At 45.9% G+C, this 14,831-nt stretch overlaps 1 protein-coding gene across 8 annotated transcripts in view; it reads left to right on the top strand.

Moving 5' to 3' along the window:
* The window catches only part of prox1a (prospero homeobox 1a), a 132,300-nt gene that overhangs the window by 60,467 nt on the left and 57,002 nt on the right, over positions 1 to 14,831 (top strand). For 6 of the 8 annotated variants that reach the window (XM_038811423.1, XM_038811467.1, XM_038811430.1 and 3 more), the window contains exon 5: positions 5,613 to 5,684. The exons of the other annotated variants lie outside the window; for them this stretch is intronic. In XM_038811423.1, the coding sequence (XP_038667351.1) occupies positions 5,613 to 5,684 (72 nt within the window). The remainder of the gene's footprint in view (positions 1 to 5,612; positions 5,685 to 14,831) is intronic. 8 annotated transcript variants of the gene reach the window in all.

The following is a 14,831-nucleotide window of genomic DNA, read 5'->3' on the forward strand; positions in this document are numbered from 1 at the left end:
TGATAGGGTTCCCTGGCTCCACCTCCCCCCACACACACCCCCAAACACTTTGGGCAACCACGGCCTGATTACGTGTGCATAGAAATGCCAGCTTGGCACCGTGCAGGCAGTCAGGCCAGGGGTACCGTGCATTGGGGGGATGCAGGGTGGGGAGTTAGGTGGGGACCCTCCCATAGTGTGTCTTGGGCTGGGGGGGTTACTGGTCACTTCAGGAGCCTCTGAGAGCGTGATGCCATTTAAAAATGGTGTCCCGATCATTTGCTACACTAGGGAGTTCCAGTGAGCAGGGCTCTCCAGTGTACAAAACAGAGCCTCGGCTGCACATTCCTCATTGAGGTCCCTTGTACAACACGAGGCACATTGTATAGCCATGTGTTTCTCGGCACTGAGCGCCGGGTAACACCCGGCAAAGCACGCTCACTATGGGACTTTGTTTCCAATTTGTTGAATCAAGCCCATAAGTCTCTCTTTTATGGTGACTACTATTGAAAGAGTTATTATGCATTCTTGATTGAGAACCGAGACATCAGTTAGAGTACTGAAACTCCTGAGGCCCAGGGAAAACACAAATTGACAGTTCTGGATCTCCTATCAGTTCAATAATGTTTACTTACACAATGTCAAGTGGTCTTGAGTTCTTGCAGTTTCAGCTATTGATAAAAGGTTTGAATGATTGACACTTCTATTGTGTTGTAGTAAAAATTGGTTATTTTAAAACAAAGTGGGGGTGGCACAGTGGATTGCACTGCATCCTCACGGCGCCAAGGTCCCAGGTTCGATCCCGGTTCTGGGTCATTGTCCGTGTGGAGTTTGCACATTCTCCCAGTGTTTGCGTGGGTTTTGCCCCCACAACCCAAAGGTGTGCAGGGTTGGTGGATTGGCCACGCTAAATTGCCCTTTAATTGAAAAATGAATAGGGTACTCAAAAAAAAAAAATTTGAAATCAAAAGTGGAAAGTTACCAATGAATAACTTTTTTAAAGCTTTTGTTTACATATCCTATTGTCACTCTAGTGTTCATAGATTCTATACTGTGTATAGGGTGTTAAGGGTTACAGAAGTGCCATAGCTTGATATGGGAACATAAGTGGCCGAGGGGGAGGGTGGGGGGATATAGCTTGGCATGGCAGGGCCTAAGGAGTGGCTGTCGGGATACAGCTTGGCATGGAGGAGCCTAGGGGATGGCTGGGGGTGGGTAGAGGTCATGAGGTGGCATGGTTGGTGGCATGTGAGGGCTGGAAAGCTTTTCATAAAATTCCACAGCTCCAAGGCAGGCAGTTCAAAAGACCTGCCTCGGCACCAAACAACCCTGTGGCTGTCTCCCAACTTGTTGGCGGGTCGGCTGCCCAACTCCACACCCACCCACCCCTGTCCCGAGAATGAAATTACCATCTTTCGAGCACTTCCTCCCGAGGCAGCCAGGTCAAGCCGGGAATTTTCCCTTATCCCACTACCTGCATCATGAGTGAAAATCCAGACCACAATATTTCAGTGACCCTGAACTGTCAATAATTTGCATTGTTGTGCTGGTGACCTTGAGGAAGCACTGCTTTTAAATTTAATGAAACACCCCCCCCCCCCCCCCCCGACAACCATTGGCAATGTTTCAACTGTGGGCCACTGTCTCATGTATTACTGCACTAAGTGCTGCTCTATGTCACCAGGTACCAGAAAAAAAGTAGTGAATTAATCTCATTATGTTTGCAAAACCATCTTGTACATCATGATATTCTCCATATTATTTTGACCTCTTTTAATATTAAGTACTTCCCCAATTTACAAAGTGGCATTGATGTCTCGTTACATAGCCAGCTGCAGAGGGTACAAAAGATCTGTTGCCTGTACATGTGACCAACCCTAATATAACCACAGGAGTCGGTAATCTCTGGAGCTGCAGTTTCTCTTGGTTCAGAGAGTTGGTGCCTACTGTCATTTATGTGATGCCACTGAGCAATCATGAACATGAGTTCCAGTGGGTTGCTGCTGTGCTGCTTTGTGCACGAGGTGGAGGGCCTCTGCTCACGGTGTACATTAATCTGTTTAGGAAATTGGCCATCTTTACCTGACCTGACCCTGGTTATGACTTGCTTTACCATTTTATCCTTCTTTATCTTTTTGTATGCCTATTGCCCATTTAATAACAAAATATTCCAAACCAATTTATTACCATTGGGGAAAATCTCATTTGTGTGGAACTGTTTGTGGCTTTAGTGACATAAACTCTCTATTGCTGATGCTTCTAGGTGCTCAGTGGAGGTGCAGAAAAAGCATTGCTTCCTGGCATCCCATGCAGGATCTTGCAGAATGCAACTGGGTGCTGGGTTCCTTTTGTACTGTCCAGCCTTCTTGTGATATAGTCTGCAAGGAGCAATTGTCCCTTTTACCTTCTCACTTCCATGTTGCTGTTTTAATAGCAGACCCATTAGTTCCTCAATACATTACGAGTGAAACATAGCACATTAAGCTTTATTCTTGCTACTTCCCCCACCACCACCACTACATCAATCGCTACCACTATACCTTTTATTACTAATTGTTGGTGCTTCACTTTTTGTATTTCCGAATCCACATCATTGTCGTCAACTTCTGCACTGCATATACATATGGTGGTGTGAGATTACCTTCTGGAGGTACTCTGCCACTTTGACGTGAGTAGTATTCTAATCTTTGTCAAGCAAATCCACCATTCTTCAGTCATGAGAATCCACTTCCAACACTTGCTGTCCCACTCTGAGAGTTTAGCGTATAAGGATAAGAGTAACCAGATTTGGTATCGATCATTTCGGCATGGTAGTTTGTTCCTACGGTACGTAACCTCCTCCAATATAATGTGTTTCATCACTTCTGAGACCTTACTTGGTTCAGCCTCATTAACATTATATTCTCTGTGCTGGTCACATTTATTGTGGATATATCTTTACATAAACCTTCCCGTGCATCAAGATCTCCTGCTCCAACATTACAATACTTTATCTATGTGGTGCTCTTTAAACAGCCTTTCCAAATCTCCAGCCACTAAGAGGGGTCAGTCATTTTGTCTGCCGCTTTCCTGAATATTAAATATTCCATTAAATATTGGGTGGAGGATAAATTCCATCCTCCCACCCAAGATGATTCAACTATAGGGCAGCACGGTAACACAAGTGGAGAGCACTGTGGCTTCACAGCTCCAGGGTCCCAGGTTCGATTCTGCGCTGGGTCATTGTCTGTGTGGAGTCTGCACGTTCTCCCCGTTTCTGCGTGGGTTTCCTCGGGTCCTCCGGTTTCCTCCCACAGTCCAAAGACGTGCAGGTTAGGTGGATTGGCCATGATAAATTGCCCTGGGGTGGAGGTGAGGGCTTGGATGGGTTGGTGCAGACTCGATGGGCTGACTGGCCTCCTTCTGCACTGTATGTTCTATGTTCTCTACATTCACCATATCTTAGGTCCAGATCTTCACTCTCAAGGCGAGCGCAGAGTTGGAAAAGTTCCTGGCTTGGCACATCTGCCTCAGGAGAAACAATCTTAAATTGTTGGATTTTCAAACTGGGGGTCCAATTAGTGCTATACTGGAGCCAGGCCCACTGCTCCCCAGAAAAACAGAGATAGGCACGAGGGTTGTGCCAAGGCTAACTGCAAAAGAGGCCCACCTCGGTGCTCTGGAACATTGTCCCTGTATTTAAAAAACGTAATTAGACCCTCCAGCCCTTACACCTGTTCACACCAACTCCTCATGCACTATCCATACCAACTCATATCTCCGCCATGGCTGCACATACCCTCCATGCCAACCTATGCCCCTCTATGATGCCATGATTGTCTATAACCCTAGGCCCCCACCACCAACCCTTGTCCTTACACCCTCCATACTAACCCACCCAGTATCCATCGTGGGCAGACCTCAGGAACCATGCTGAAATAAAATAAAATAAAGTTCTAAGTATCTATACAGACTTCACTATATAAAAAAAACACTAGCATTCAATACATTTTATATCCCTTGCAGTACTTAATCACCTATAAAATCAAAAATTGTATTCATAGCCTCACATCTAAGACAGCTAACCTGTTTTCTAACAGTAAATATGTAGGGCTCCCACCATTGTAGGTTGTGGAAGCAATCAAGTAGTAATAGTACTATAATGAAGGCCCTCAAGCTTATGTTAAAAAAAATTACAAGCACCGCTTTTTTACAACTGAGATGGAGCAAGGAGATTTAAGTAACGTGGTGGTTCACAGGCCTTATCTAACTTTTACGTACATTCACATCAGCTCTTAAAGATCGTAAATCACAATGCGGAAAGCTGACCTCGCTCTAGCAACAAAATTAGGTCTATTTGAACTCCGCGTTGGGTTCAAATAGTCCTGCTGGGTTAGAGTTTCCCAGTTTGAATCACATCCCATCCCTTCCCCACCACCCCGGTGAAATAGTATCTGTTGGAAATGAGGTGGGCCTTCTAGTTCTGGGCACGCAGTGCCATGTTGATTAAAGTGTGGAGTCTCTATGACTCAGTGAAGGTGGGGCCCTAGAACGCTTGCTGAACAGATTTTGTGCTTTTTTTTTTGTTTTTATTGCCAACTATTACCTTGCACTGCATAGCCAGAGTTAGACTTGTTGAAATAAAAAGAGATCCAGTATCTCGTTGGGTGCTTCAGAAACACAGAAAACCCATTATTACCAGTGCAGTGATTAGTTATTATTTGTTACGAGTCATGACTTACTTCACACACTTGACACTTAAAAGGGTGACTTTGTTTGCAGATCCTTTCAGTATGTCAAAACTATTTCATGCCTGTTTTTAATAAATTGAGGAACATCTCCATATTGATAGCCATTCTGCATTTTAATGCCAGAAGAAGCATAGGAGAGAAACTTCCAATTTTCAGTTGCTGCTGCCAGGAATAAACTAGCTGTAATGATCTGGTAATAAAAGACTATACACATTCTCCAAAGCTGTTAATGACTACTAAAAATGGAAAACATCCAAATTGTAACTGGCTTTGTATCTATATGTTTTTTAAATTTTACGTTCACACACATTTCCTGTTAGCACAACTTGGCCTGGAAATTGGGCTGCATAAAGTCAAGTGCTGGGCAACCTAGTAAGTCCACAAAATGCCAAGCAAGAAGCAGGCACACACTTCGGCCATATTATCCATGACCAAAGCTTAACACTTTAATGAGATCCCCCACTGCAGGACTGTTTTGCGCCTGAAGCAGTTCTCCCAATATGGCAGGCTGCACTCTGACACCGATCTTGCAAATGCCTGCAACAAAAATGTGGAGTTGGGATACTCTGGATCGCATATTAAACCAGCATTTCCCTAATTTCCAGCCTCAAGATCCCCAACATCTAGTCTCCCTGAGCCCAGGATTTTCAATCTCCAAACCTCAAACTCATAGGTTGCAGCTGCTTCTTTCTGCCCACCCAGACTGCCAATCATCGCAACTAATGATTGGTATCCCCTCCGCCCTCCATCCCAAGGTCCACTATCTCTACCCCAAGGTCCATTGTTTCTACACCCCCCCCCCGAGTCTGTGATCTTGCTCTGAACGTAAATTAACTGTGGTCCACAACAATGCTAACAATGATCCAATCTTCCTCAACTTGCCTTCTTGGACTCCTCCCACAGAGCTGTTCCTATTCGAATGAGGTCCAAGGCCCAATACCTGAAGTTGCTCGGACCTCTCCCATGCACGTGCAGGTAAGTAGCCTGTTTCGATGGAGTGCCCAAATTGAATTCTCTGAAATTTCTCGGCTCTTGATGATGTCTTGTCACACTGTCAACTGTTATAAACTGCTGATTCCCGTTTGTCGTGGACTTAGTACATGTCAAAGCTTTCCCCATGTCGTCCGTGTACGAATTTGAAATGGAAGAATGTAAGAAGTTATTATGAATGGAGAAGAAAACGGGATTAGAGTAGATAGAATAAAACTGGCAGAGAAATGGGTAAGATGACCTAAATGGTTTCTTTCTTTCCTGTAATTTCTGAATTATAACACCAGTGTTGTTGGACACTAACTCGAATTGATGCCACTAGTTTATGTATCCATAGAGTATCTCTCTTCTATTTCCACAATGAAATGAAATATATACAGGATTCCATGCTGGAACTAGGATTTAATGATTCTCGACTCTGGCGAGGCCTAGTCTTTTCGCTGCCCTGTTGTTTAGGGTGCCTCTCTGCAGGGCAGGACTTCTGACCATGCATTCGAGTTTTCAGCCTCAATAACAATTTGCAAAGTGGAAGTGGTTCCTTTAGCTCCTGCCAGAGGATAGAATTCTAGCACAGGAGGCCTTGAATGTTTTTAGGAAAACCATTTTGATTCCTGTCTTGGGCCCACTCTGCACGCAGAACCCGAGTCACAAGCTTGCACAAGATGTGGCTGCCAGCAAAACATTTAATCTCCCTTCCAACAATCATTTAGCACCTCTTGCCTGGGTCAAACAGGGTAGAGTGTTCCTCCGGCAAAGGTGGAAATGGTGAGAGCCATGAATGGTGATGATATTTCCATTATTTGCATAAAGTTTACATAAATCTGCCTACATATGCATCATTATACTATCTGGCAACAAGATTAGTCCTCTGAAAAAGTAATGGGACCGTGACAAGGTATCTCCCTTTCCCTCCTGTTGCCCCAGGTCTGCCGATTAAAGTTGGCCAGCGACAGGAAGCTAAAACCACTTTGTTTATAAACAACCCCGTGCTATAGGCTGAATGTGTCTTCACTGGGAAACTCCTGATCTGAAGAAGTTGATCTGTTGGGAATTAAAGTAATAAGTAATAAAAACAGTGGCTACATTCTCTCTCTCTCTCTCTCTCTCTCTGAGAATGCAGTGTGCTCACCACACAATGTCCCACATTTGGAAGCTCAGCTTGGCCATTTTAATCTTGGAATTACTGACGCTCACCTAAACTGGAGGAGGAGAAAGATTTTCTTGGAATGCAAGATGCATGTTGCAATCCCTCTAAGAACAAACTATGCTATTTATTGCCTGAATTATTTTTTACTTCTCACGGGCAAGTTGGTTTTTTGCTGTTGGGGACTTTGGCAAGGTGAGGGTTTTACAATTGGTGATCTCTAGATGTTTCTTTTTCTTTTTCTAACTTGAATGCAAACCGGTTGCAGAGGCAAAGGGAAAGAGAAAAGCGAGAACGAGGAAGTGAAAAATGAAAAGTAGAGAGAGAAATGTAAATGAGCACGTAGAAAGAGTGAAATAAAAAGAGAGGGATGAACTTGGAAACTGGATATTGCAATGACTCCAAAATGTGCAAAAGATTTGGAGGTCGGACTCTGTTTAATCATGATGATTCTTGAAAAACGTGATCTACTCACTAGCTATTATACATGGATTTAGTCCACTGCTCCAAAGGTTGGAACCCTGTCTTAAATTAAGCAAAGTTTAAGGTGGAGGAAGTTTGGAATCTTGGCAGGATTGACGAGGTTCATATTTTCAACATTCTAAATAGATGTCAAATTGGGCAGAATTGGCATGCAGATGTAGGGCGGGATTCTCCTGCTTCCCAGCTGCTCGTTTCTTGGCGGCGGGAGACAGCGTGCCATTCGCTGGCAGCGTGATCCTCTGCTACCACTGCTGCAAATGGAATTTCCCATTGAACCCATCCTACATCACTGGGAAATCCGCAGGCAGTAGTGCATTGCCGGCAGGACCAGAGAGACCCCCCCCCCCCAAACTGCCAGCGAATGGCTGGAGAATTCCCGTTTGCTACACTGCATCAGAGTTTTTCTTCCTGATATGTGGATGCAGTGAAAGTGGGTCACAATTTGATTGGGGGACATGTTTTGTTGCCTGATTATAGATTTGCTTGCCCTTTCTAGAGATGGTTCAAGTTTCATTAAAGGTAGAAACAAAATTGATAGCACCAATCCTACAGACATTGCAAATGTAATGAGAATGTGCCCTCTGACCATACTTCTTATAGTACGGACCAAGGGTAGAGTCTTGTGTTCCAGAGTATTTGTCATTTATCATTTTCGAGTTTCTATTTGCTCCACATGCCAAATGCTTAACATTGAAGCACAACCAAAATGGTTTGCCCCTCCACTCCCCAACCCTCCGGGGACAGGATGAGGCAGAGAGACATAAAATTGGGCACTGTGCCACTGACACAGTGCCCATTACACTTACCCATGGGCCAATTGAGGCCCCTGAGTGGCCAGTTAATGATCCCCTGCCGCCTCTCGGGGTTTACTTCAGACTTGTAGGTGAGCGCCAGCTGTCCAGCCCGAAAGGTTAAACTTGGTGGACTGGTAGCTGGGCAAATGTGGGAGTGATTCCTTTTCAGGGACCCTCTGTCGTTCGGAAGCCCCCCCCTTGGGAACGGGGAGCCATCCCCTGTAAAGAATACAGCCCGTGATTTAGCAATGGTTAACTTGCTATTCTTCAACCTGATAGTAGCCATTTAACAGCAACAGAAGACTGCATTTATAGAACATCCACACACCAGTCTTTGACAGGTAAGGATTTAGCAACTGCATTCTGAATGAGCTGCAACTTATGGGGAGTGAAAGCAGATAGACTGACTAGGAGAGCATTTGAGTAGTTGACCCTCAGGAAATTTAAAGTCTCTGCCATAGTGGCAGAAACAAGGGAAGCAAAGTTGTTTTTAATCTTGGTCTTAATGACCAAACAGAAGAAAATCAATTTGGGATCAAACTACTGTCTCCACTCGATCTCCACTGACCTATGATGACAGCCAGGAAAGTTGATGGAGTTGACCTGAGGCACGTGGAAGCAAAAAGATAGCTTCTGTTCTTCTCTCATCGAAAGAAGAAATTTTGATTTGTTCAAGACGAGGGGCACGATTTAACTAAATAGGAACAAAGTCCCATAGTGAGCACATTTAGTGGTGTATTTCCCGGTGCTCGGTGCTGAGAAGCACAAACACTATTAAATATTACTTAGGGACTTCAGCGGGAAACGCAAGGCTGAGGCCACAGCCCCGTTTTCTGCACTGAGGAGCTCTTGTCGCCAGAACTCCTCAGTGTACTGAGAGATGGAGATGCCATTTTTGAATCCAATCTCTGGAACCCCTGACATAACCCCTAACGTTAGGGCAGCACGGTAGCACACGTGGCTAGCACTGTGGCTTCACAGCGCCAGGGTCCCAGGTTCGATTCCCTGTTAAGTCACTGTCTGTGTGGAGTCTGCACGTTCTCCCTGTGTCTGCGTTGGTTCCCTCCGAGTGCTCCGGTTTCCGCCCACAGTCCAAAGATGTGCAGGTTAGGTTGATTGGCCATGCTAAATTGCCCTTGGTGTCCAAATAAAGGTTAGGTGGGGTTTTTGGGTTATGGGGATAGGGTGGAAGTAAGGCATTAAGTGGGTCGGTGCAGACTTGATGGGCTGAATGGCCTCCTTCTGCACTGTATGCTCTATGTATGTAACTCCCCAGCCCCCCCCACCCCAAGCCCCAACTCGCTATATGAAGGGATCCCCGGTCTCCCCTATATCTCGCAACACCATTTATGGAGACCAGTTCTAAACGGCGCTGCCTCAAGGTCTCCGAGGTGAAAGGGATGGATCCCAATGCTTTGGGTGCCTCGGGAAACTGCTTATTATAGTGAGACTTGCTGTCTCCCGGCTTGTGACAGCCATGTTGCGCTACGACGCGCTGCTTTTCAGCCATTCAATCGCGCCCTTGATGTTGGTCAGGTAATTTGGGAATTAAGTTCTGATGTCTCCACATTTCGTGCATCTCAAGTGACAGCGAGGGATAAAGGTGAGCTATTGGTCAAAAGACAGAGCAAGGAAAGATGAATGGCTGGTGAAAGTAGCCACAGTCTGTCATGAAATGAAAATCGCTTATTGTCACGAGCAGGCTTCAAATGAAGTTACTGTGAAAAGTCCCTAGTCGCCACATTCCGGTGCCTGTTCGGGGAGGCTGTTACGGGAATCGAACCGTGCTGCTGGCTTGCCTTGGTCTGCTTTCAAAGCCAGCGATTTAGCCCTGTGAGCTAAACAGCCCCACATGCAGACTGTGGCGTGAGATAGAAGTAAGAAGGGGAAAATAGGATAAAGTATGAAGAAATCCTCTGGTGTTGCCACTTGCCATGGCCATGTATCTTCACCCTGCTCAGCAACCAATGATTTGCATAGTCTATGGTGGCTGATTCATCCTAATAGGTTCCCAACAAGAATTTAAGTGCTGTCTGGAACCACCTGCTCAGGTGTGTGCATCAGTTGCCCAGCTTCTTTGCATGTCCACTTTTGGGCATGGTTCAATTTTTGGTCCATAATATCTGGTGTTTTGCAAAGAAAATTAAATATTACCTCATTAAGGTACCTGAATCTGCACCTGAAGTGCTGTAACCTCCAAGGTTACGGACCGGGTGCATATAAAATGAGTGGCTTGTTTCTTTTTTTTTCTTTTGTTTTCTCCGGCTGGCACAAACATGAAGCATTGAATGGCCTCTTTCTACACTGTAACCTTTCTAAGGTTCTAACCCATGTTGCCATCTGCACTAGTTGCAGAATAGTTTGTTCAAAGTTGACCATCTGTTTTTACCGGGAAGGGGTTAAAAAATGAGGATTGACTCCAGCTAGATTCTAATCCTAATTGCAGGTTAGTGGTTTTAAGTTAGTGTATCTCATTCACTTTCAGGGGCTCTGCCAGCTTAAGGCAGCTGAGCACTGAGCATAATCGAGCTCCAGGACATCCAGTATTATTTAAAGTGGCAAAACAAATAAAGCTTTAGTCAGTAAAACCAATCAGCAGCAAGTTTAATGTCTTCTGTAATTCTGACCAAAGGGCGCACACATTGTGCAGTATTTCAAAATGTATTTTTTACTTCAGGATACTTTTGAAATATTTTCCTTTCAATGATCACCATTGCTTGCCTTTTGTACATTTTGTGCACTATTTTGAACTTGGTATCCACATAGGTCATGAAAATTATATCCCAACACCTTTCACGGGAACAAAAACCCATCTAAGCATTAGTATCTTGGTAGTTAGTTCAGTTTTGAGACTACTTTGCAGTCTGCTTGCGTTTTCTGCGTACTCTCCCTTCATATTTCATTGTGGATGTATACCAATAAATGAGAAGTGAATGCACTCTGAAGAAACCAGCCGAGGGATATTGTGGCTTTGCTGTGGTCAATATTACAGGCACTATATTACTGATGAGCTTTTACTCCGGTGCATACTTAACTCTTTATCTGCATCACCCTGAATTGTTGCTGCACAGAATAACATAAACTGTTGTCATCAAAATCCCAGGAGAGAAATTATTTTGCTACTTTTAAAGAAATATGCAGGATTGCACGAATTCATGTGCAGCTGTCAAATGGTTGCCTTGTGTTTAGGCAGGCCTTTGCCTTTGCTAAAATCAACAATGCTGGGAAAACTCAGCAGGTCAGGCAGCATCTGTGGAGAAACATTAAGGGTTTGGGTTGAATAACCTTTTCATCAGAACTGAGGAATGATAAAAATATAAGTGTTTCCCTTGGGCCGTTGCATGAACTTTTCTTTTGTTTAATCTCTCCTGCCCTCCATCCTATCACAGAGCTTCCCATGGCTTTAAAAACTAATATTTCTATCATGCTTCAGAATGGAAGGTCACTCGACCTGAGCTGTTAATTCTGTTTCTCTCGGTTGATGCTGCCTGACTTTTTTTCAGTATTTTGGGGTTTAATTTCAGATTTCCAGTATTTTGCTTTTGTACGTTTTGCTTATTATTATATCTGGCAGACATTTGAGCCACTTCAGAACCTTGCTGCGTCACAATCAATTGAATTAAATAAAAAGATACTTTCTAGAAAAATTCAGCTACGTATTGCCCCTCGAGCTGGCACTTTGCAAAATCAGAGTTGCTAAAAATGGCAGACGCGCAGCTTCCGGCCACTTCCGGCATGGCCCATATGTTGTGCCATGCTGGTAAAAGCGCTAGCATGGTCTGGACACTTCCACACTAGGCAGATTGTGATAACTAACAGCCTGTTGGACTGACACGAGTTCTGCCACTTTGAACTGCATAGGTCCATTTAATGCCATGTCCTGAACATTCCCAGCTGAACATGCTTTCAGATTCATGAGGGCTCACTCACGAGTGTTGTTTAAAGGCATCCAACTTACAGATGAGGTATTTTTGCAAAATTTGTGGAAGCACGATGTGATGTTCTCTTGGAAATGTTTTGGTGACTTGTTGAATTTTGGAGGCAGCGTTGCTGAATCCTGAAAAGGAGGTCAGAGTAGTTTTATGCCTTGTATACAGAACCCTACATGAGGGCTATAGTTCCTGTTGGCCTGCAACATGATAGAGAGAGGGGAAGCTGTGTGCAGGAAGAGGAGGGCGGCCCACCAGAGAGAGCTCTACCCAGCGACGGTTTTCAGGCAGCACTTCCCTACCTCCACCTCAGCCAGGAGCAATATTAGAGATATCCATGGTTCAGTATGGAAGCGAGCTGTGCCACCTTCTTCAACAGAACGTAGAGCTGTGCAGTAGGGCAAGGATGGTACTTCCAGTGGTCGTCAAGGATACCTTTGTGCTGAACTTTTGTGGAAACAGATCCTTCCGGCTGTGAGTAAGCCAACATTTCCCCTTTTGCTGTATGCTGCTCAATGGGGAGGCGACAGATGTGCTGTATGCTAGAAGTGGGGATTTCATGATCTTCTCCCTTACCATAGGAGAAGTAAGAGGAGTGGTTGCTTCATTTTACCAGGGTAGCGATTTCCGATTGTGCAGGGATCATCTACTGGAAGGGCTACCATTTCGTCAACATGCAGTTGATGAGCAACCATGTTGGTGAATGTCCACTATCCTGGCAGTAGCCACAGCGCTATCACTGAGACGTTGGGTGCCTTCTTGCCTGTGCTTCAATGGAAGCTGAGATAGCAGCTACAGAATGCTGCATTGTGGTTGGGTCCACGGATGCTGTCATGAAGTTGGCCACATTGAAAAGGATGAGTTCAAAACATTGTGTAAAGCCATGTGCAAATTTAAAGCAAGACTCTTCCATGCTCCTTGACAGAAACGAGAGATTGCTGACAGGCCTGCCAAAGCACCCAGCATCTGGGTGCACATGTTGTTCAGTACTCTTCTGTAAACCGCCCCATCGAAGTCCTCACCTGAGTGCCCTCTATCAGAATTCACCTGCGATCTAGTCTTCTGGCAGCTGCGCTATCATTTTCCCCCTGACCTGGCTGCATCTTGACCATACCTGGTGACTCACCACTTACAGAACCTGACACTGTTACCCTATCGGCTATGGATTGAGCTAATTTTGAGTTGGTGGTGGCAATTATAATATCAAGTGAGAACGTCTTCCTAAGAGGTCTTTAGCAGCTTTCACACTTCCTCATGAGGCTGCAGTGGGTGGCCAGATGCTAGTTTTGGGTATCTGAAAGTATAAATGCAGAAGGGAAGAGACGGGGAGTGGGGTGCTAAGCATCACCATCACCAGTTTTCACTTCGTGCCAGATAGCAGGATGAGATGGGATTTGAAAGGAAGGAATGAGGCAGAATGTTCTCTGCGATGCTGAGTTCTGCCACATCCCAAAGATACAGAGCATTGCTTCCCTTAAAGGGCTCGGGATATACAGGCATATCTGCCGCCCCCCCCCCCCCCCCCCCCCCCCCCCCCCCCCCCCAGTCCTGTCTGTTTGTTTTCTCCTATTAGGGCCACCTTGTCATGCAAGAGAAAAGGAAAAATGTCAGAGATTCTGTTTGGGTGATATTCCTGTCATGCTGAAGAGCTGGAGGTATTTGGAAGCAGTGAGAAGATTCAGTGAGCAGTATTGGAAGGTGTGTGAGGGTGAGGTGAAGCTTCTGAGTAAGTGGTGGGATGTGATGCATGAGCAGTGAGAGAGATTATGGTCCAGTGGGTAGGATCTGTCCTTTGAAGATGCATTAAATGATTTTGACCACGTGTGAGGTCATTGAACCTCTTCTGGTACTGTTTCTTTTTATATTCATTCAAGGGATGTGGGTGTGACTGGTTAAACCAGCATTTATTGCCCATCCCTATATGTCCTTGAGAAGTTGGTGGTCAGTTGTCTTCTAGAGCTGCTGCAGTCCATGAGGTGTTGGTACACCCAAAGTGCTGATAGGAAGGGATGCCAGGAGTTTGACCCAGCAACAGTGCAAGAATGGTGATTTTTCAAGTCCGGATGGTGAGTGACTTGGAGGGGAGCTTTCAGGTGGTGGTATTCCCGTGATTCCGCTGCGTAGATGGTAGCAGTCATGGGTTTGGAAGGTGCTTCCACAGGAGGTGTGGGTCGGCTCCTGCAGTGCATCTTGTAGAGGATACACACTGCTACCACTGTTCATCCATGATGGAGGGACTGAATGTTTGCAGATGGGGTGCCAATCAAGTCGGCTGCTTTGTCCTGGATGGTGTCACGTTTCTCAAGAGTTGTTGGGGCTGCATTCATCCAGGCAAGTGGAGAGTATTCTATCACGCTCCTGGGGCGAAATTCTCCCCTACCCGGCAGGGAGGGGGGTCCCGGCGTAGCGGAGTGGCGCCAACCACTCCGGCGTCGGGCCTCCCCAAAGGTGCGGAATTCTCCACACCTTTAGGGGCCAAGCCCTCACATTGAGGGGCTAGGCCCGCGCCAGAGTGGTTGGCACCATGCCGACTGGCGGCAAAACCGGCAGCAACGGCCTTTGACGCCCGGGGCTGGCTGAAAGGCCTTCGCCGGATCGCGCATGCGCTGGTGCGTCAGCTGCCACTGACGTCACCACCGGCGCATGCGCGCTGGGGGATTCTCTTACGCCTCCGCCGTGGTGGAGGCCGTGGCAGCGGCAGAAGAAAAAGAGTGCCCCCACGGCACTGGCCCGCCTGCCGATCGGTGGCCCCGATCGCGGGCCTGGCCACCGTGGGGGCACA

The sequence above is a fragment of the Scyliorhinus canicula genome, chromosome 1, assembly GCF_902713615.1.
Source record: "Scyliorhinus canicula chromosome 1, sScyCan1.1, whole genome shotgun sequence".
In the NCBI taxonomy this organism is placed as follows: Eukaryota; Metazoa; Chordata; class Chondrichthyes; order Carcharhiniformes; family Scyliorhinidae; genus Scyliorhinus; species Scyliorhinus canicula.